We start from the raw sequence: 23,582 nt of genomic DNA, 5'->3' as shown, positions 1-23,582 counted from the left end.
GATATTTAGTTTTTCATCTAGTTATATTCATTGTCTAGATTTTTCTGTTTCGTATTTGATTTGGCTTAGGACTTGGTATTTCTTTATTTTTGTTGAACTTAGAAATTGGTTTGGTTTCAAATTTCATTTTTTTCAATTATAATGCATATTTAGTGGTTTTAACAAATGTTTTTTTAGTTGTTATGATTTTTAATTAGTTTTTTTCTATCTATTTATAATTTGAAAGTACTTTACAGGGTGATAATGGAAATTCAGGATCAGTTACTATGCTTGATGATTATGTATTGTTATCTGAGAAAACTTCGTCCAAGAAATGTGCCAAGAATAAGAGATAATAATTCAGCGTTGCCCGGATTTGCTTTTACATTAGAGTTGTTGGAAGGTTCTAACACTCAATGTCAAGAAATGATGCGTCTTTCTCGTGTTGCATATATTCAACTTTGTAAACACTTTAAACAACGTGGTTGGCTGGAAGATAGTCGATATTCAACAGTTGAAGAGAAAATGGCTATATTTTTACATGTTATAAGCCATAATAATCGTTTTATAAATGTGAAACGTAGGTTTCAACATTCTACACAAATAATACACAAATATTTTCATGAGGTCTTGGACGGGATGATGGAGTTTGCAAAATAAATGATAGTTCCTACATCTTCCAATCAAAATTCAAATGTTTCAAGGAAACAAAGAGAGCTGCTAAAAATATCTCCTGTAAGTAATGACATTTTTATTGGTTTGCATGGTCTAATTTTCTTAGTAATTAACATATCGATGTAATATTAACATTCTTTAATATACTTTCACATGTTTTATTTGTTGTGCTACAGGGAGCAGTTGGTGCACTTGATGGTACACTTGTTCATGCTGTTATTCCAGTTGGCCAACAAGCTCGATATAGAGGACGAGGAAGGGGCGAGTGTTACTAAAATGTTTTAGGGATATGTGATTTTAATATGATATTCATATTTGTCTGGGCTGGATGGGAGGGAGTAGCACATGATTAAAGAATATTGACAGAGGTCGCCCTTGATCCTGATTCCGTATTTCCGGTTCCTCCACCAAGTATGTATCTCTTACTATTTTTAAACGAGAATACTTTAATAAGGTAAAATAAAGAATAATTTTTATAACTTTGTATTGCAGATAAATATTATCTTTGTGATGCAGCATACACAAACACTCGCGGTTATTTAATCCCGTACCGTAACACAAGATATTGGTTAGCAGATTTTAATCGTCAACGTGCCTTAACTAAGGAGGAAAAATTTAATCATGCCCACGCAAAATTAAGAAATGTTATCGAGCGTGCTTATGGTGTGCTAAAAGCAAGATTTCCAATCTTAAAACGGATGGCTCCGTATTCATTGTCTACGCAATTAGATATTGTGATTTCTTGTATTGTTGTTCACAATTTTATAAGAAAAAAGAAATTAGAAGATGAATTGTTTGATTGGTGCGATCAAACCAGTGATGGAGAATAAAATGACGAAGACTTGGAAGGACCAATAAATGATACACAATGGGGATCTCAAGCCACTCAATATATGAACGATCTTCGGGATCATATTGCTTCGAATTTGTGAAGCATTTTTAATAATTTTATAATTCTCCATTGATTATGTTTTGTAATAAAATTTATTAATGAAATAGACATTCTTTTCTATTATTATTATTATCAAAAATAGCAAGTTAAAATAGAAAATTATCATCATCTGGATAATTTCTAGAAAAATTTTTAACAAATACCATAATTCATTCAGATTTTCTTATTACCTCTTCGTCCAGATCATCCAGATTTTTTTGTCGTTCAAAAAATATCGTTCAGATTTAACAAATGAACCCTACGACATAACTACATTTTCAACATTTTAATATCCCAAAAAATTAGGGGAACATTATTTGTAAAGCAATTTTTTATTTACAATGGAAAGAAAGAGTGGAAAAATAAAAATTGTCCCCTTCATAATAAAAAGCTTTCGAAAAAAATTAAGATAAAGATAATTTGATAATTTCACATATTTTTGCTCTGTTAATAAAAAAATCGTTCTAAAATAACATTTCCCAAATTTTAAGTTTTTTAAATAAAGAATAAACTACGGAAGAAGAGGGTTACAAAACTGATCGAGGCAAGTCTTTTACAAAGCCCTGAATCGTGTTATTAATAATTTGGTTACCTTTTGCTTCCTTATTGGGCTTTTGGTTTGCTTCATCCAACAGATATGGGGCCAGTTTTAGGCTTGTACAAAGCCCAGAATGTTTCAAGGAGTTATGCCTGAGCACACGACGAAATATGACCAAAACTAATCCAAAATATTTCACGTGTGTCTGAAACAAGCACCACAAGAAACAGGGCTAATAACAAATGCGACTTGAAAAGTGCACCTAGCTTGTTGAATGCAAAGTAGTCAAAAAACCAGTAATTGATAAAATACTCCTATGTTTTATTTAATAGTCATTTTTAAGTGTTTTCACTGAATAATTAAAAAAAAAAAAAAAATATAACTTAAATTTTTATTTACAAAAAACAGAAAAGTTAAGCGACAGATAAAATGAAACAGATGAAGTAATTGGACGGTACTCCCTCCGTCCCAATATAAATGTTCCTTTTGGAAAAAAAATTGTCCCAAATTACTTGTCCATCTCTTATTTCAATACAAATTTAAGGGTAATTTTCCAAAACTATCTTATATTTAGAGTGTTTTTGATATTGCTGTTTCAGACAGCAACAACAGCTTTTCGCTGAAAAACAGTTAAAAAAACTGTTCGGTAAAATTTAAAAGTTGTTTTTCGGAAAAGTGCTTTTGGCCTAAAAGCTGCTGTTATAGAAAACAAGTCCCCCATACTTTTAGAAAAAGCTGTTTTTCAACTGTTGCGTGAATTTCACCATCAAATCTTACCAAAAGCATTATTATTTTTAATTTTTTGCATCAAAATATATATGTATCAAAAAAATTATCAAACAGTCATTTGATTTTTACAACAGCACTTTTTCCAGCAGCACTTTTTCTAACAGCACAGCAATTTTTAACAGTCCAAACAGAGTCTTATTATTCTCAAGCTTTGACTTATTAAAACTTAGCTAAATTCTCATTTTTCAATGCATTAAATATGGGTATTTGGTGGAAAGTCTTATCCAAGTACTCCCTCTGTTTTTATATATTTGTCGTTTGACTTTTGTGCACGTAGTTTAAAGTGATTTAACCGTGTAGTTAAAATAATTATTTTAAAAAAATCTTTTTGTAAATTTTAGTATAAGTTATATATTTTTATTCAAAAAAATAAAATTTTAAAAATAATTATTTTTACTATCCGGTCAAAGCACCTTGAGATATGTGCAGAAAAGTCAAACGACAAATATATAAAAACAGAGGGAGTAACATTTTTAGTAATTTTTTTAAAAGGGACATGTAATATGGGAGGGAGGGAGTATTACTCATGACTCATGTAACCTAAAAAAGAGGAGTAAACAATTTGTTTGCAGGGGACATGTAATATGGGAGGGAGGGAGTATTACTTTTGTTATATATGTCATATAAATTGGAAATTTTTGAGATCTACGTTGAGGCAAATATTCAATACATATATATGCTCTAACTCTGGCCTTTTTAGTGTATATATAGATATCAAAAGATCATCATCACTATGATTGAATATTAATGAAGACGAATTCAGTTCCAAGAAGTCAGAAATCCGAAATGGGCAGCAAGAGCACTGCAAATTATCAGTCTTCACCTTTTTTCCTATATAAACCAAGAAAAAGAAAAAAGTATAAACTCTTTATCTGAAGCCAACGTCTTTATAGAAATTGCATGAAATAATCAAAAATCTGACAATTCTTATATAAGAGATAAGACACAACTAGCCTGACTAAAAACACTACTTATTCAAAGAGAAACAATTTATGTTTTAAGTATTAAACTATTATAAAAAGCTAGGATAAAACCAAATTGACCAATTTACATTTTTTGAGCTTAATTTATTTATTTTGCAATTAAAATAGTTGCAAAAGTATACTTTCTCCAGAGATAATGTTTTAGTCTTCTTATATTACATAACATTATAAATAAATGTACTCTATAAGTATGATATATATATATATAAATATCATCCTTTAGAGAATCATCAGATCGAGTCATGCATGTTTTAATATATTCAAATGGGTTGAGCTACTACCGTCTTTTGTGTTGATTTTATCTTTTAAGGTTTCTAGCTACTTCATGTGAATAACTGTTCGGCTTTGCTCCACTTGGTTCATCTTAAATCTCGGTTTGCTTTTTATATTTATTTTCCTTACGGTAAAATATTGATAACCAAAAATGAGTATAATTTATAAAAAAAAAAATTGTCATGTTTATAATTTACAGTTGGTTAATTCTTTTTTTTTATTTCTTTTGGCTACAACCATTAAATCTTGCGGATCAAGTTAAAAATGAACTATTATATTTAATTTTAAAATTAATCTAATTACAAGATCTTAGTTCAAATCCTACCAAAACAATTAACATATATAAAGAGTATTATTAAAGTTATTATATAGTACCACCTACAATATACAATAATTAACACATTAAATATGCTTTATTCATCTGATCAATAAATTTTTAATCATAACTTTTTAAAACTCAATTTATCACCGTTTTAACAGTAAAAGTTCCCAGGTTCCCCATTTCAAAAGGGGAAACAGATCGGGAGTTTTACAGCCCAAAATTGAGTGTTTACCGCTATTAATGTAATTGAAAAAAAACCAATGTGAATGTAACGGATATAGTAATAATACTCTAGCTACTTTTTATATACATGTTAATGTTGCAGCATCAGAATTATCGATTGTTTGGTCGATAAAAACAAAGCGAAGACGTTGTCTTGGTGATAATGAAAGCATATTATATGAGAGAGTAATATTAATAAATCAGGTCTTTCCAATCATCTTCTTGACTGGAGCTTTAATTTATTTTTGTTTCCTGTCTACACACGATCGATTCTAAATTATGTCACTTTGTTTTTGACTTTTTCTTCTTTTTATATGTTTATTCCATTCGTGTTAATTTCATGCACATTACTGAACATCAAAAACCAATTATTTATTAGTTTAATTACAGACTAATTAATAGGGGGTAGTACCTGATTTAATTACTTTTAATTACCAATCCAGCTACATTCTCAGCTTGCTAAACGTTAAACAGCAGTATCAGATATATTAACTGTTGATAAAATTAAATTAGATTATGTTAAACTGATCATTGTGATTTCTTCGAAACGAAATCCATGTTTTTCCTTAATTTTCTGCAGAGTGCAGACCGTAACTCAAATTAATGAAGAAATAGGATTGCGCGGGTCCATGCATATATTTTTCCAGAAGACATATATATATACATATTGATGCGATTTTGTTTCCTGAATTCTGTACATGAATTAAATAAGTGTTGAGTAGAATGATTAGCGACTGCTTTTTATGCAAAGGACATAAATTTTGAACACTAAGCCTGCCTAAAATAATAGACAGAATGTAGAATTCTGTCAAGAAGCAAAGGGATACATTAACTTGATCAATAATACCAAGTGCATGATTTAAAATGACATACTGCAGTCCTCTGGAACTCATTCCATATATACTCTGATCCTAGCTAGTTCACCTCTCACACTACTTTCATTTTTACAATATTGACAAATACAAAGGTATATATCATGGTGCATGGATGCTCATGTAAATGTGCAGTTTGGAGGAATATAATTAAAAATTTAAAATATATACTTCATATATAAGTACTATGATAGTATCCCTAATAATATATTCTGTATTTAGTGAAATGGACTTTTTTGAATGCATGTCTTCTATATGTATATTATACTAAACAGGCAGGTATATAGTGACTCGGTAGCTAGTGACAGGTACGTAAACCCTAGACAGATAAAGCCATTACTAGAATCAGAGAAGTCCAGCTTAGTAGATTGTAATATCAAGAGCCAGCAAGTTTAATTACACGGTCTTAGTTAATGCAGCATATACAAGTACTTGTGATTGTGATATCTCCATTTCTTTTAATATCTTTTTGTTAGCGTTGTCTTATTAGCAAACCCTAGTTTCAAGAACTATAAGCATCATTTGATATTAATTATTAGTTATAATAAGAGTTAACTTTTATGAAAATTAACGGAGGAATAGCTTTTTTTCGAAATATATTCCAGACCTGAAAGTACAAGTTGTAAAAGTATACATTTTTTAGCAAATTATGTTAGTTCAAAATCGGTATAAAATCAGTATACGATAAAGTGATATTAGGGGTAATATTATTTGAATTAAATTATATAACCCGCATAAATCGATTTCATATTAAATTGATTCAAATCGAAATCGATATGTGATTTTCGGTTCCGATTAAGTTATTTTAAAAATTCGCGAGTTGTTCGGTTCGACTTTAAACCAAACTACTTTCAATCCAAACGCAACTCTCTCTCTCTCTCTCTATATATATATATATATATATATATATATATATATATCGATTTTATATTTATAATTATATTAGCTCAAAACCCGTAGTATGCATGAATTACTTTTAATAAATATATTTTTTTAAATTTAATTTGAAGTGAAATGTTTAAGATATAAAACTTATTTATTTAAAATTTAATATATATATATAATTCGATAATAATAAAAAATATACATACACGTATATAAGTTAATGATATTTTTTAAATAAGTAGTATTTAAGAAAATATTAATGATTGAATATATAATTTTATTGATAATTATAGGGTGTTTACAAAAAATATCTATGTTTTAATTCAAAGGTAAATTTTAGCTCTGATCAATAGTATACATATTATTTTAGTTTAATTCTAGTCTTGTTTTAATCTAGATCAATTGTATATATTACTTTGTATTAAACTAATACCCATTATACTCACCAAATTCAACTAATTATATTTGAATTTATTTTAGTTTAATTTGTATAAGCCTGGATAAATGATTAAAAAAAATTAAGTTAGTCCGAATAAAAATACATATTATTAAGTTTAACTGGTCTAATTATTTTCATATTTTAATTTTGTTTTATCCTGAATCAGTTGTATAATTTTGTTAAACCAGATGAATAGTAAATATTTTTTGTTTTATCATAGCGTTATTATCCTGATTAACAGATTATTTTAGTTTTGTTTTAATAAATATTGTGGATACTATAGAAAATGAAAAAAAAATCAATTATATAAAACCCAAACATTACACGGGGATCCCGTTATTACACTCATTATAAGTCTACATTAAATTTAACAACCAACTAGGTAGACTTTTTTTTATCGTAGGGAATCCGAATTCGCTACCCTTCGAGTGCGCACATTGTAAACCCCACGGCCCTCATGCAATAAACCACCTGAACCAAGGTAAATCGTATTTAAGCGACAAGTTTTGGCTCAGGAGCCATAATCATAAGTTCCCTTCCTGTGAAATTCGAAACTTCGAAACTGTGACCAAGAGAATAGTTATCCCCTCTTTAATCAACTGAGTCAATCCTTGCGGACCCAATTAGGTAGACTTTAATTTTATTATAACCAGGATCAATAGTATTATAATTAACTTTAGTTTGATTTTTAATTTTTATTTTAGTGCAAATCAATACTGTATATTATTTTAATTTAGTTTCATACCCGTTATATTAACCAGATCTAGGTAATTATATTTAGTTTCATTATATTCTGGTTGAATATTATTTTTTCAGACCGAATGAATAATATATAGTATTTTGCTTTAGCCTGATGACACTATATTGACAAATAAATTACTTTTCAATTTGTTTTTGTTTTAGCCCGGATGTTATATATTTTTTAGTTGGATTATTAGTATTTATTATTTTATTTAATCCAGAATTAGAAAATCTAAGTAATTATGTTTAGTTTACTTTTATTTTTTATATAAGATTGGATCAATAATATAATTTTGTTTAGCCCGGATGGATAGCATATATTATTATATTTAAATCTGATATCATTAGACAGATTATAATTCTATTTGTATTTATATATTTAGGTATATTTAGGGTCGCGTTGCAGTAAGAATTTCTTAAAATGAGAACCGTGAGAACCGGTTATTATTAAAGTTAAATTTTTTGTAAAATCACCAATTTTAATTATGAAAATCATTGATTTTCACAGTTCTCATTTAAGAAGTATTAGGTATGAAATGCACACAGAGGGGGTGAATGTGTGTTCTTGATTTTTCTTTTAGAATTTATAAATTACTTTCAAGAAAATCAAGTTTTATGTTTAAGTTTTGAAACTCACATGGCTATATGAAATTCACGGTGATAATTAATTGACTACAGAAGACACTGAAAATAATTATCAAAACTTACTTGATCTTTATATTAAAAATCAAATTAGTTGTGCTACAAATCGGTATTCTTGAATATTTCAAAATACAGCTACTTCTTTAGAAAATACAAGAAATTCTAGATATGTTTTGTTACTTCTGAACTAAGGATCCGTGACATGTTTTATAGATCAACATGCACAGTTTACAGAAATTGCACTAAAATAGACTAATACATTTTTTAAAGTCCTTTTGTCTATTTATATTATAAGTGCAGCAAATTTGCATACAATCTTCTAGATCTGTGACCCTCCTTTGTCGAGTTTATCTTGGCTTTTGATCTTGCACTCTTCAAACTGCATTTGTACACTTTCTATTTTAATGATAAAATGATTTGTCGACAGATAATCTTGAATCTTCATAGTTGATGCATTCTGTAATTTGTAACTTTTATCGAGATCTTCAAAGTGTATAGAAATGTTCGTATCGAGAAGTCAAATCGCTTGTCAAGATCTCCATTTCTCTACATATATAAATGGTTTGTCGATATTTTCAATTTCCTACATGTATTTTGACTTATCGATATCTCCTCTTCCCTACAGGAGTTTTGACTTGTCGATATCTCCACTTCTTTATATGTATTTTGACTTGTCGATATCTGCATTTCTCTATATGTATTTTGACTTGTGGATTTCTCCACTTCTTTACATGCTAAACTGATTTATCGACATCTCCACTTCTCTACAAGTAAAGTGACTTCTCTACAGGGTGAAGTGACTCATCTACAAGTGAGGTGACTTCTCTACATGCCAAATTAACTTCTCGATATACTTCTCGATGTAACTTGATATGTGACTTCTTGATATTTGACTTCTTCACCAAGCTGTTTATCTTCATTATGAGACTTGATCTTCTTCCAGAGATTTATGCCTAGCTTATTGGCTATTGACTGAAAAATACTCCAGTCTAGTATATTCAAACCATTTTACAGACTCAAGAAACATCATTACAGATTATATAAAATTATAAGTCAACTAAATCTTATGATTGTCGATGTGACTTAGTTTTGTTATGTCAAGGCATGTCTTGCACAACAAGAAATTCTCATTTGAGTAAAAGCTTGTATATTTATGTTGTGAAAATTAATCTATTTATGAGAATATTTTATTTTAAATATTATTATAATTAAAGGTGAGCAGACCGACTGCCAGCAAAAATTTTATTATTTCATCTTTAATATAATAGTAAAGATATTGTAAAGCAAATTTATCCAGTATTTATAAACTAAATTTTCATTAAATCTTATTGAATAATCATCAACTTATATGTCGATCGATTTTGTAATAATTTTCTTTAAAAATAATGGCTATGACTTTTATATATTTTTTTGCATTCAACTCTTATTTGTTTCAACTAAATTGATCGACATATTACTAAATATTAATCATTTGCTATTAATATAAGGTGATTTACTTTGCTTGCAGTAATTAATAATTATCTTACTAATTATGTCTATTTTAATAAGTATAGTGTAAATAGTGGAATATTTCTTTATTTTTCAAGTTAGTAATAATTCAACATTTTAAGTCGCCAAAATTCGCTAAGTCGGATTGACTAAAATCGAACTAAGTTGGTTTGGTTTTGGCGGATTATGAGTTTTGGGTTGATTTGAATTTTCAAAATAGCAAATATACTCTTTAGTTCCGGTTTGACAAATAACTCGAATCAAACCCTACCAAAAACACCTTTAATCTTGGGAACGTGGTTCTTTTAAAACTTATCACTTGAAACTCTATATGTTTTCAACTTTAAAATAATTAATATTTATTTTATACACCCCAATATAAAAATAATACAGTTTCTTTTAATTATATATAAAATATTTACTAAATTTATATACCATTAATGGTTGTACGTAAAAAATTACTTATATATTTTAACAATATTATTTCTTGGATGAACATCTTTCTAAATGCGAAGATCACAAAGACCAATTATGTCATAAATTAGTATTAAAAACTGCTTTATATATACATTAAGTATATAAAAATGAATATTTAATCAAATATATCACTTTATGTGAAAAATCGGGTTAACACTAAAAATTTCTGAAAATATATTAGTTATCACTGTTGAGTGGCATTTATGATACTTTATTACGCTCCGTAAAACTTTGAATTGGTGTATGTGTACTCAAGTTATTGGTGTTTTAATGTGTTTTCTAGTATTTTTGCATTTTCAGGCAATATCCAGGTAATCAGGTAAATTAGCATTATTTTGGTGCTAATATGGTGTCAGGATGGTGTCCAAGGAATAAAGCTCGCGAAGACCGGTTCAAATCTGCAAGAAAAAAAAGAAAGATGATTTTTGGCAGAAGCCCAGCCCGCCCACGCTGATCAAGGGCGCGGTCGCGCCCAAATACAGAGAGCCAGCGCGCCCGCGCTGATCAAGCGCGCGGACGCACCAGGTCGGGTTTCAAGAATCATGTTTTGAATAGAAGATTGATTTTCTGGACTTCTCTGTTGATCAGGGCTGCTATATAATCATAACTTTAGGTCCTTTTTCAGAACATATCACAAGGAGAGCTGTAAGAAGATCGTGTTAGCACGATTCAACGAAGACGAAGAAGATCTTATTTTTACTTGTGAATCTTTGTTCTAAGTTGTAACTTGGATGCTAGTTTTCTTATTTGTGAACCTTACTCTTGTGTTAACTTTGTTTTATTATTTTTTATAAAGACTACATTTAGTATACCGTGCTTTCATCGGAACCCACGTTATTGATGAGTCCGATTATGGGTTAATCGTTATCGTGGGTTTCTAGAGGATTTATTTATGGATTTCTTTAGTTGATTTATTTTGATGCCTTAGTGTGTGGTGATTGTATGATAATCTAGTATTGGTTGTGCTTATTCGTCTTATGAGCGTCACGAACTTATAAGATAGTGTGTTAATTCTTAATGAAGAGAAAGTGAATTTAAGGGTTTAGAACTTGCCATGCTAGCATAGGTTCATGTATTTTTTATGCATGATTCGTGGGTAATTTTAACCATCTTACTTGCCCTATGTAATCAAGATAGATAACTTGTGCTTAAACCGTTATGTTGTCAAATTTTATAGACATATAGGGTCTCAATATAATTGGTGTCTATTCAGTTTCTATCTCTTTTGTGGATGTCTGGCAGTATGATATTTGTGCAACGAAAGTTGGCGTTTATCAGTGTCGTGTTGTCTGATTAGTGTCATCACTATTACATGTTAAGGTTAAGAGCGGAAAGGCTATTGAATGAAGTATTTAATTAAGTTAGAATCCCATGTTTCTTATATATATTAATTCAATCATTCTTATTCTCTTAGTTATAATTGTTAGTTTAATTCTTAGTTATAAACAACCTCAATTTGCTATTCGTCTTAGCATTGAATAATAACCATACATTGTTGCTTCAGTGCATAAATTATAAAGTTAACCTAAACCAGTCCCTGTGGGAACGAATCTGATTTATATTTTATACTACTTGCGAACGCGTATACTTGCGTGTAATTTTAGCGCGTGTTTAGCGACTAACAAGTTTTTGACGCCGCTGCGGGGGACTGCAGTGTTAATTTTTTTGTTTGTGTGTTTGTCATTAGTGGTCATTAAAGTTCATTGACTCGGACATTGTTACTTATTTATTTCCTTGTCTTCTTTTAGGTACTCTAGCGAGGGTGTATGCATAAGCGTTCACGGTCTCGTAAGAGAACTCTGGATAAAGCCGAGGAAAAAGTTGTGGTGGTTCGAAGGGAAGTTTTTGAAGAAGAAAAGAAGTTAGAAGAAGAAGAAGAAGAGAAAGTCGAGGAACCAGTTTTAGTAGTGATGGGAGATCAAGCAGAAAATCCCAAGGCTTTGATGGTCTATTTTCAGCCTAAGATCAATGACATTCAGTCAAGCATCATCAGACCATCCATCAGGGCTAACACTTTTGAGATCAAGTCAAGCATGATTTAGATGATACACAACTCAGTTCAGTTTGGGGGTTCTCCTACTGAAGACCTCAACATGCACATCAGGGATTTCATCGAGATCTGTGACACTTTCAAGTTCAATGATGTAACTGAAGATGCTATCAAGCTGCAACTCTTCCCATTCTCTCTGAGGGATAAATCTAAGTGCTGGTTACATTCTCTACCAGCAGGGTGTATCACCACTTGAGAAGATCTTGCTCAAAAGTTTCTAACTAAATTCTTCCCTATAGTGAAGACGACTGCAATCAGGAATGCTCTTACTAAGTTTGCTCAACAAACTGGAGAATCTCTGTGTGGGGCTTGGGAACGATATAAGAAGATGCTAAGGAAGTGCCCACACCATGGCATACCTGATTGGATGATTATAAAATGTTTCTACAATGGATTGGGTGCTACTTCTAGACACATGCTCGACGCAGCATCAGGAGGAGCCTTGTGGGCTAAGAGCTACGATGAAGCCTATGAATTGATCGAACTGGTGGCTGCTAATGAATATCAGAATCCTTCTCAGAGACTGACTCGGGGGAAAGTAGCCGGAATTATGGAGTTGGATGCAGTAACTGCTATAGCTGCCCAACTTAAGGCTTTAACGATGAAGGTGGACACTCTGACTAATTTTAGAGTTAATCAAATCGCTAGTGTCTATGAGCTTTGTGTTGGTGCCCATGAGACTGATCAGTGTGCAATTTCTAGTGAATCAGCTCCGTTCGTGAGCAACTTTCAGCGTTCGCAGCAACCTGTGCCAGACACTCATCATCCCAACAACCGCAATCATCCTAATTTCAATTGGAGCAATGCTCAGAATGCGGTTCAACAGCCTTATCAGCAGTATCCATCTAAGTAGTACAACCCCCTGGTTTTCAGCAACCGTAATATGCACCAAAACAGCAACTTCAGCTACAACAAGCTAATGAAAAATCTGAATTAGAGGAGTTGAAGCTTATGTGCAAGAGTCAAGTTGTTTCTATCAAGACCTTGGAAAATCAAATTGGTCAAATTGTCAATGTCTTGCTAAATCATCAGCCTAGTACATTACCTAGTGACACTGGAGTGCCGGGAAAGAGGGAACCTAAGGAACAGGTAAAGGCAATCACTTTGAGGTCTGGAAAGGTGGCGAATCCCGAACAAACTCAAGTGTTGACTGAAGAAGCTGGGGCTGAGAAAGAAGTAGAGCAGCAGGAAGTAGAAGTGGAACCAAGGAAGACTACTATTGAGCACACTCCTCCTGAGGGTAATACAAGGGAGAAACAGATTTATCCTCCACCACCTTTTCCTAAGCGGCTGCAGAAGAAAAAGCTGGACAAGCAATTTGAGAAGTTTCTGGAGGTGATCAAAAAACTTCATATCAACATACCTTTCGCTGAGACTCTTGAGCAGATGCCTAGTTACGCAAGGTTTATGAAAGGTATTCTCTCTCAGAAAGTGAAGCTAGATGATTTAGAGATTGTCGCTCTCACAGAGGAATGCAGTGTTGTACTACAACAGAAGTTGCCTTCGAAGCTTAAAGATCCGGAAAGCTTCACTATTCCGTGTACTATTGGAAATGTATCTTTTGATAGATGCTTATGTGACTTGGGAGCTAGCATCAATCTGATGCCTTTGTCAATCTTCAAGCAGTTGGACTTACCTGATCCAAAACCGACTTATATGACTTTACAGTTGGCCGACCGTTCTATTACATATCCGCGAGGTATCGTGGAGGATGTCTTGGTCAAGGTTGATAAACTCATCTTCCCTGCTGATTTCGTAATTCTTGATTTTGAGGAGGATAAGAAGATTCCCATAATCTTGGGAAGACCTTTCTTGGTGACTAGCCGAACCTTGATAGATGTGTAGAAGGGTGAGCTTACAATGCGAGTGCTGGATCAGGATGTAACTTTTAATATGTTCAATGCTATGAAATTTCCTAAGGAAAATGAGAAGTGCTTAAAGGTAGAGTTGGTTGATTCTGCAGTGACTTCGGAACATGATCAATTGCTGAGGTCTGATGCCTTAGAAAAGGCCTTATTGTGGAATTCAGATAGTGAAGATGACGAAGGTGAAGAACAGTTGCAATATTTGAATGTTTCTCCCTGGAAGAGAAAGATTGATATGCCTTTTGAATCTCTTGGAATGGAGGAATTGAACAAAGCTCTTAAACGCCTCAAGCCATCTATTAGGGAAGCTCCCACTCTCGAGCTTAAGCCTTTACCTGAGCATTTGAGGTATGATTTTTTAGGTGATGCATCTGCTCTGCCTGTGATTATTGCATCTGACCTTTCTGGTAGTGACGAGGAAAAGCTTCTGAGGATTCTGAGAGAGTTCAAATCGGCAATTGGTTGGACTATAGCAGATATCAAGGGAATCAGCCATTCTTACTGCATGCATAAAATTCTGCTAGAGGAAGATAGCAAGCCTACGGTCGAGCAGCAAAAAAGACTTAATCCAATCATGAAGGGAGTGGTGAAGAAGGAAATTCTTTTGTGGCTAGATGCAGGGATCATCTATCCTATTTCTGACAGTTAATGGGTGAGCCCAGTTCAATGTGTGCCAAAAAAAAGTACAATTACTATGGTAGAAAATGAGAAGAATGAGCTTATTCCTACATGAACAGTCACGGGGTGGAGAGTTTGTATGGACTAAAAGAAGCTGAACAAGGCCACTAGGAAGGATCATTTCCCTTTGCCCTTCATTGATCAGATGCTTGACAGATTGGCTGGTCATGAGTACTACTGTCTTCTGGATGGCTATTCAGGTTACAATCAGATTTGTATCGCTCCTGAAGATCAGGAGAAGACTACCTTCACTTGTCCATTTGGTACTTTCGCCTTCAGACGAGTTTCTTTTGGTCTATGTGGTGCAACAGCCACATTTCAGAGATGTATGATGGCCATCTTTTCTGATATGATTGGCCAGAATGTGAAGGTGTTCATGGACGACTTCTCTGTATTTGGCGATTTTTTGATAAATGTTTGCAAAATTTTGGACACGTTCTCAAGAGGTGTGTTGAGACCAATTTGGTTCTCAATTGGGAGAAATGTCACTTTATGGTGTGACAGGACACTATTCTTGGGAACAAGGTTTCTAGTAAGGGTCTTGAGGTGGATAAATCCAAGGTGGGGGTCATTGAGAATCTTCCTCCACCTATTTCTCTTAAGGGAATTTGCAGTTTTCTTGGGCATGCGGGTTTTTATAGGCATTTTCATCAAGGACTTTTCTAAGATTTTGAAGCCATTGTGTAGTTTACTAGAGAAAGATGTCTCTTTCAAGTTTGATGACGAGTGCCTTCCAGCGTTTGAGACATTGAAGAAGAGTTTAATCATGGCATCTGTCATAACTGCACATGCTTGGAATGAACCTTTTGAGATGATGTACGATGCAAGCAAGTGACTATGCAGTTGGAGCAGTTCTTGGGCAGAGGAAAAATAACATATTTTATGTGGTCTACTATGCTAGAAAGACCCTAAATGGTGCTCAACTGAATTATACTACTACGGAGAAAGAACTTTTGGCTATTGTCTATGATTTTGAGAAATTTCGATCTTATCTACTTGGGACTAAAGTGACAGTTTTCACTGATCACAATGTAATTCGTTATCTCGTCTCAAAGAAAGACTCAAAACCTAGATTGATTAGATATGTTCTTTTGCTTCAATAATTTGAACTAGAGATCAAGGACAGAAAGGGGACTGAAAATCAAGTCGTCGATCATCTCTCGCGTTTAGAGAACCATCATGCTACTTCATTGGATAAGATATTGATAAATGAGTCTTTTCCCGACGAGCAGTTCTTTGGAGTGCAAGAAGAAGAACCGTGGTTTGCAGATATTGTGAACTACCTTGAGAGTAAATATCATGCCTCTCGACTTATCACATGCTCAAAGGAAGAAGTTTCTACATGAAGTGAAGTGGTATATGTGGGATGAGCCGTTTCTTTTTCGACAAGGAGCTGACCAAATCATCAGGAGATGTATTCCTTACAGCGAAACGGGGGGAATCTTGCAAGATTGCCACTCAACGGCTTATGGAGGATATTATGATACAGAAAAGACAGCAGCTCGTATTCTTCAAGCAGGGTTCTTTTGGCCAACCTTGTCTAAAGATGTTCACCGGTTCATTTTGAAATGTGATCGATGTCAACTTGTGGGTAATATGTCTAAGAGGGATGAGATGCCTCTTAATGTGCTTCTCGAGGTTGAGGTCTTTGATGTTTGGGGAATTGACTTCATGGGGCCATTTGTCTCATCTTGTAATAATCAGTACATCTTGTTGGCGGTTGATTATGTGTCAAAATGGGTGAAAGTTAAGGCGTTGCCAACGAACGATACGAAAGTGGTGCTTAATTTTCTTCACAAGCAGATATTCACAAGGTTTGGAACTCCAAGAGTCATAATCAGTGATGAAGGGTCGCATTTTTGCAATCGCAAGTTCACTGCTATAATGCAAAGGTATAATGTGAATCATCGCATTGCTATGGCTTATCATCTTCAGACAAATGGTCAGGCTGAGGTTTCTAACAGAGAGATCAAGCGCATTTTAGAGAAAGTTGTGTGTCCATCGAGGAAAGATTGGTCTTTGAAACTTGATGAAGTTGTTTGGGCGTATAGAACAGCATACAAGACTCTATTGGGAATGTCATCATTCCAGTTGGTTTATGGTAAGGGGTGTCATTTACCGGTGGAGCTAGAGCATAAGGCGTATTGGGCTTTGAAGAAATTGAATATTGACTTAGATGCGGTTGGAAAGAAGAGGATGCTTCAATTGAATAAACTCGACGAGTTTCGACTTCAAGCTTATGAGAACAACAAAATGTACAAGGAGAAAGTCAAGAGGTGGCACGATAGGGGTCTAGTGCTCAAATCATTTATGTCGGGATAACAAGTTCTTTTATTTAACTCTCGTCTCCGTCTTTTTCCTGGAAAGTTGAAGTCAAGATGGTCAGGACCCTTCATAATCAAAATTGTGTTTCCGCATGGAGCGGTGGAAATTTTTGAAAGTGATCTGGGCCAAGCATTCAAGGTAAATGGTCAGAGACTGAAGCATTACTATGGTGACACGGCAAACCGCGAGGTGGTTAGTACCGTTCTATTGTCCATTTGAGCTCAAGGTTCTACGTCGAGCTAGCGACGTAAAAGAAGCGCTTCTTGGGAGGCAACCCAAGTTTGTTGTACATTAGTAGGTAGCGGAAGCAAGAAAAATGGAGAAAACACAAAAAAATCAGAAAAAGAAAAAAATTCAGGGCCAACTTCAGTAGCCAAGCGCACCCGCGCTGATCTAGCGCGCGGCCGCGCTGTTTTTCCCGAAGGTAAGCGCGCCTGCGCTGATCTAGCGCGTGCCCGCGCCGGTTTTCCAGAAGGTGAGCGCGCCCGTGTTGTCCAAGCGCGCGGCCGCGCCGGGGTCCCGACTTAGAAAAAATAAAAATAACAGTTTGAAGAGTAAAAAACAGTATTTTTCACGCAAAATCAATTCCAACCCGAATTTTACTCTTCCAGTCCCAAATTTCCCTCTCCAAATCAAACCCATTATTCTCACGATTCCCATAATCAATTCCCACTTCTATTCCATATCTAATTCTCATCTCTCCACCTATAAATACACACACTTATACACAAACTTCTCCACCAATTTACAAATTCTCAAACACAAATCTCTCTCAACACTTAGTTTTTATTCTCTCTTATTCAACCCCAATGGCACCAAAGAGACAAAGAACGGAAGTAGGCAGCAGCATCACCGATTCTTCATCTGCGGGTGGTGTGAGGCCAAGGTTTTCTACTCCTGAGGCTGAAGAGGAGTACACGAGGCTTCTCTCGAAACCTATTTCTAAGGAGCGAGGTTTTCTGCCATCAGGGAAGGATGGTAAGCTGTTGAAGATGATTTTTGAGATGGGCTGGGTTCCTTTTTGTGAGGCTCCTGCTGTTGTGCCCATGAGTGTTGTGCGGGAGTTCTATGCTAACGCTAAGATGGAGAAGAATGGCTTCACGGTGATTAGGGGGATGACTGTAGAGTATAGTGTTGATGCCATTAGGAGGGTGATTGAGCAGCCCGCGAGGAAGCTCGGTCAGGACACTTGGAAAGATAAGACTCCCGAGGACTTCAACTTGGATCTGATCGTTGCGACTCTGTGTATGCCTAAGACTCACTGGAAGTTTAAGAGGGGCACTACTGATTACTCCACGTTCCTTGCGTCATGCATGAACAGGTTTGCACGGGTTTGGAATTCATTTATTTACGCTAGCATCATGCCATTTTCTCATGTGCATGAGATTACTATGAAGCGTGCTCGTCTGCTGTGAGGTATTCTTCAGGGCGATTACATTGATTTGGGGATGGTGATTTATCAGAGGATTTTGAGATTCTTGAGAGGAGGTACCACGGGTGCTATACCCTATACGTCCGTTGTGACGAAGTTGTGTGTGGCAGTTGGTGTTCATTGGCCTGCACATGAGCAGCTACAGCTTCCCAGTGCTCCTATTGACAGTTCTACATTGTTGAGTATGCAGAAGTGGTATGGAGGGAAGCCCGATCCTAAGGGGCTTGGTTATTCATATGATCATCTTCCAGGAGGTGTACCAGCAGATCAGACTTTTGCGGGAGGTTCTTCGCAGGCCCATCGAGCAGCTTGGAGAGCTCAGTTAGGAGAGGAGGCTGGTTCGTCGCAGTAACAGCAGCAGGAGGCAGCAGGAGCAGAGGTTGGAGCTGGTTTGAGTTCGACGCAGTATAGGCGTATAGCGAGGAGGATGGATGCGATGCATGACATCCATAGTCGATTTGCACATGATCTCACACAGGCACTTGGGACTGCATTGAGAGCCACCGGTGTTGACATCCAGTGGCCAGTATTTGGTGAGGACTTTGTGTATCCGCCTCCAGACACGCCTGACACTCCACCAGTTGAGGGTGATGCTTCTAATTCGGAGTAGGTATGTCTGATTCCTTACTATTACCTTCACTGAGGACAATGAATATTTTAAGTTTGGGGGTAGTAGTTGAAGGAATATGTTTTGTGTGAGTCGCATATAGTTGCATATTTATGATAGTTTAGTGCATATAGTTTGCATATTTTTGCCATGTAGTTTTTTTTATTTTATTTTATAGTTTTTATGATATTTTGTTCATGTAGTTTCATGCGTTTACATAATAACATGATCCCTTAGATGATTTTTCCGATTAATTTGTGTGATGCTAGTGTAGTGATGCCGTATTTAGTGATGTTAAGTCTTATCGAATTGATTTGCATTCTAGTGACAGTTGTATTTCACTAAGTCTTATAGGTTTCTAGAGTGCTAGATCATGGTCATGGTTTGTTTGTTTGTCGAGATTTAGTTGCTTATTTATATTTAGAATTTTGGATATTCTCTTAATAATAAATTAGCATGGATATTTAAAAATGGGAAAAAATTAGATTTCATTGCTAGTTGTGTGGCTAGGTGTCAAATGGCTAGTAGTCGGCTCATATTTATATGAGTAGTCTAGGGTTGAGCGAGATGGAGCGAAACGCACTCGTTCAGAAATTTGAAAAAAAAAAGAAAAAAAAAAGTGTTACGTATAATTGATCACGAGTGGGCTCTTTAGTACTCGAGTTATTAAGTTCTTAGGGGACTTTGTGCCTAGTGACCTAAGGCTTTTATAGTCTGAGATCCGCTAACCTAATGCTCGCTACATGGGTACTATTGTATAAGTCTTTTGTGGATCTCACTCATTGCACGATCAAATAAGCATAGTTTTTTTATTTTGTTATGAATAAAAGCGTGAATCCATGTAAAACTCTGATATAAGAATTGAAGTGTTATAAATTATTTTGAGTCTAGTTTTTATTCAATTTATAAACTTGAGATTGCTTTAATAAGTAGTGAGTCATGATTGTTGATCTAATTGCGATAGTATATCTGTAAGTAGTTGCACACAAGCACGTCTTTGGTTTGTAGATTGATTTGTGAGGTTTGATTGATCTTTATGCGAATAACTGCATTTGCTGAGGTGTTGCTTGTTGATTGGTTAGTTATTCTATGGGGATTGTTGCATTCATTTAGTTGCATTCATGCATTTTTATTTCTTGTTATTTGAGTCTGTTTATGCTTGAGGACAAACATCGGTTCAAGTTTGGGGGTATGTTGAGTGGCATTTATGACACTTTATTACGCTCCATAAAACTTTGAATTAGTGTATTTGTACTCAAGTTATTGGTGGTTTAATGTGTTTTCTAGTATTTTTGCATTTTCAGGCATTATCCAGGTGATCAGGTAAATTAGCATTATTTTGGTGCTAATATGGTGTCAGGATGGTGTCCAAGGAATAAAGCTCGCGAAGACCGGCTCAAATCTGCAAGAAAAAGAAGAAAGATGATTTTTGGCAGAAGCCCAGCGCGCCCGCGCTAATCAAGGGCGCGCCCGCGCCCAAACTACAGAGAGCCAGTGCGCCCGCGCTGATCAAGCGCGCGGACGCGCCAGGTCGGATTTCAAGAATCCTTTTTTGAATAGAATATTGATTTTTTGGACTTCTCTGCTGATCAGGGTTGCTATATAATCATAACTTTAGGTCATTTTTCAGAACATATCACAAGGAGAGCTGTAAGAAGACCGTGTTAGCACGATTCAACGAAGACGGAGAAGATCTTATTTTTACTTGTGAATCTTTATTTTAAGTTGTAACTTGGATACTAGTTTTTTTATTTTTGAACCTTACTCTTGTGTTAACTTTATTTTATTATTTGTTATAAAGACTCGTTTATTATACCATGCTTTCATTGGAACCCACGTTGATGATGAGTCCGATTATGGGCTAATCGTTATCGTGGGGTTCTAGCGAATTTAATTATGAATTTCTTTAGTTGATTTGTTTCGATACCTTAGTATGTTGTGATTGTATGATAACCTAATATTTGTTGTGCTTACTCGTCTTATGAGCGTCGTGAACTTATAAGATAGTGTGTTTATTCTTAATGAAGCGAAAGTGAATTTAAGGGTTTAGAACTTGCCATGCTAGCATAGGTTCATGTTATGCATGATTCGTGGGTAATTTTAACCATCTTACTTGCCCTGTATAATCAAGATAGATAACTTGTGCTTAAACCGTTATTTTGTCAAATTCTATAGACATATAGGGTCTCCATATAATTGGTGTCTATTCACCTTTTATCTCTTTTGTGGATGTCTGGTAGTATGATATTCGTGCAACGAAAGTTGGCATTTATCAGTGTTGTGTTGTCTGATTAGTGTCATCACTATTGCATGCTAAGGATAAGAACGGAAAGGCTATTGAATGAAGTATTTAATAAAGTTAGAATCCCATGTTTGATATATATATTAATTCAATCATTCTTATTCTCTTAGTTATAATTGTTAGTTTAATTCTTAGTTATAAACAACCTCAATTTGTTATTCGTCTTAACATTGAATAATAACCATACATTGATGTTTAAGTGCATAAATTATAAAGTTAACCTAAACTAGTCCTTGTGGGAACGAATCTGATTTATATCTTATACTACTTACGAACGCGTATACTTGCGTGTAATTTTAGCGCGTGTTTAGCGACTAACAATCACGATAAAGGGGTTACTAAATTTTAATATTAGTCCTCACTTGGGACCAAGAATTTTTATCAATGTAGAGAGTTTTTTATTTTAGAGAGTATTTATTTAGATGGTCATATTGTATCATATTTTGCCATAATTTATTAACTCCCATATTCTCTTATTTATTAATTATTATTAATTCAAAATAATTATTGTTGCTTAATTTCTCAAGAAATATTTATGTCTAAGATGAGGAATGAATAAATTATAACCTGTTAGAAAAAAATATCTTTAAACAATTTCTTCAAATCATAAAATACAATAATGCCCTTATAATAAAGTAGAACCTCTATATAATAAATGGATAATAATCGGTTATAAACATATTTTATAAATATATATTAGAATTATAATTTTAAAATGTTCAATAATTATTCTCGGCATGTTAAATATATTATTTCATTTGTCCTATTCTAATAACTTAAAATTCTATACGGACCTTTAACATGATATTATAGCTCGGGGTCTTAAATTCATAAAACCGACCATCTTCTTGACAGGGTGGTCGGTTATGTATAACTAAGTTAGCTTCTGATTTTAAACCGACCATTGTGCACATTTTGACCACGATCAGTTATGAGTTTCAATCAACATGTAAAAAGAAGCCATAACCGACCATAGGTGGTCGGTTTTACTTTGATGACATGGCACCACGTGTACACACGTGGTGACACGTGTACAAAGTGACCCCACATATGGGTTCAGAGAAAAGACACATAACCGACCATAACCAACCAGTTTTAAACCGACACTATACTTCGTCAATTTTAAGACTTTAACCGACCGTTTTTGCTTAAAACCGTCCATTTATGTCGGTCGATTTTGTCATGTTTTCCTGTAATGTATGTTATCTCTAATATTAAATTTAACTACATGTCATCCTTAATATTAATTCATTTTGGATAAAAAATAATTTATAACTTATAAAATGGGTATTTATATTACACTTTTTCATCACAAATGAGTTTTAGATTTTCTAGTGAGGGAGAGAGTATTAAATATATAATTTTATTGGATACCTTTTCTCATATCTCTTAAGATGTGATGGACATGTTCTTAACAATGGGATGCATGTATATATCTGTATATTTAAAAATAGTCCGAAGGAAATAATTCGACTGTGGTGCCATTTATGGCGATACGAATCTAAGAACAATCAATGTTGATCCTGCATTCAACTGTGCATTGACTCGTTAATGTGTTTGGTTCTTGTAATTGTTTGCATTTGCTATGACAAATATGTGGTCGACTCCCTCCAAATTATGGCAGCAACGTAACTTATAATTACTTCCAAAATTTAACTCATTTTATCAACTAATTTATTTTTCTGATTATAGCAGCACTTGGAAATTTGAGATCCATTTTATGAACTCCGTAACTTCCACAAACAAACAGTGCACAAAGCTTAATAAGTAATTAAACTTACCAACAAATTAATCAATTGACGGTAGTATATATTAAGAAAAAAGGTGGCAGCATGCCTAATTGCTTGTGTATACAATATTAGTGAAACAAATTTAAGGGATCCGATTTGATAAAAACCAACTAATAGCCTAATACTACTAATATATAAAAAAAAACAATTACAATTACACTATAACAAGAAAATTATAATGCTTAAAAAGGGGTTTGCACAGCTCTGATAAAAAAAAACTACAAAAATGTGAAGATGCACTATATATATGTATAAGCCAAAGTAGACCCCCTGCATC

The 23,582-nt window shown here is 34.0% G+C and overlaps 1 protein-coding gene and 1 non-coding gene across 2 annotated transcripts; one reads left to right on the top strand and one right to left on the bottom strand.

Annotated features, from left to right (window-relative positions):
* Nucleotides 1-243: 243 nt before the first annotated feature.
* Nucleotides 244-1,484, top strand: LOC141686241 (uncharacterized). The gene is made up of 3 exons (XM_074491288.1): nucleotides 244-522; nucleotides 831-915; nucleotides 1,147-1,484. The coding sequence occupies exons 1-3, from the start codon at nucleotides 244-246 to the stop codon at nucleotides 1,482-1,484; spliced, it is 702 nt and encodes a 233-aa protein (XP_074347389.1).
* Nucleotides 1,485-12,556: 11,072 nt separating this feature from the next.
* On the bottom strand, nucleotides 12,557-12,663 carry LOC141688554 (small nucleolar RNA R71). The gene has a single exon (XR_012561989.1). It is a non-coding gene; the product is annotated as a small nucleolar RNA R71 (small nucleolar RNA).
* Between the last annotated feature and the right edge of the window lie 10,919 nt (nucleotides 12,664-23,582).

This window comes from Apium graveolens, chromosome 9 (assembly GCF_009905375.1).
Source record: "Apium graveolens cultivar Ventura chromosome 9, ASM990537v1, whole genome shotgun sequence".
In the NCBI taxonomy this organism is placed as follows: domain Eukaryota; kingdom Viridiplantae; phylum Streptophyta; class Magnoliopsida; order Apiales; family Apiaceae; genus Apium; species Apium graveolens.
The sequence above is the reverse complement of the archived record's forward strand: the minus strand, read 5'-3'. Positions and strand labels throughout refer to the sequence as shown.

Excerpts from the sequence above, each read along its gene's own strand:
- LOC141686241 (XM_074491288.1), top strand. The coding sequence starts at position 244 with ATGGAAATTCAGGATCAGTTACTATGCTTGATGATTATGTATTGTTAT. Across the intron at positions 523-830 it reads AAATGGCTATATTTTTACAT|GGAGCAGTTGGTGCACTTGA; the intron begins GTTATAAGCCAT and ends GTTGTGCTACAG. Across the intron at positions 916-1,146 it reads ATATAGAGGACGAGGAAGGG|ATAAATATTATCTTTGTGAT; the intron begins GCGAGTGTTACT and ends TTTGTATTGCAG.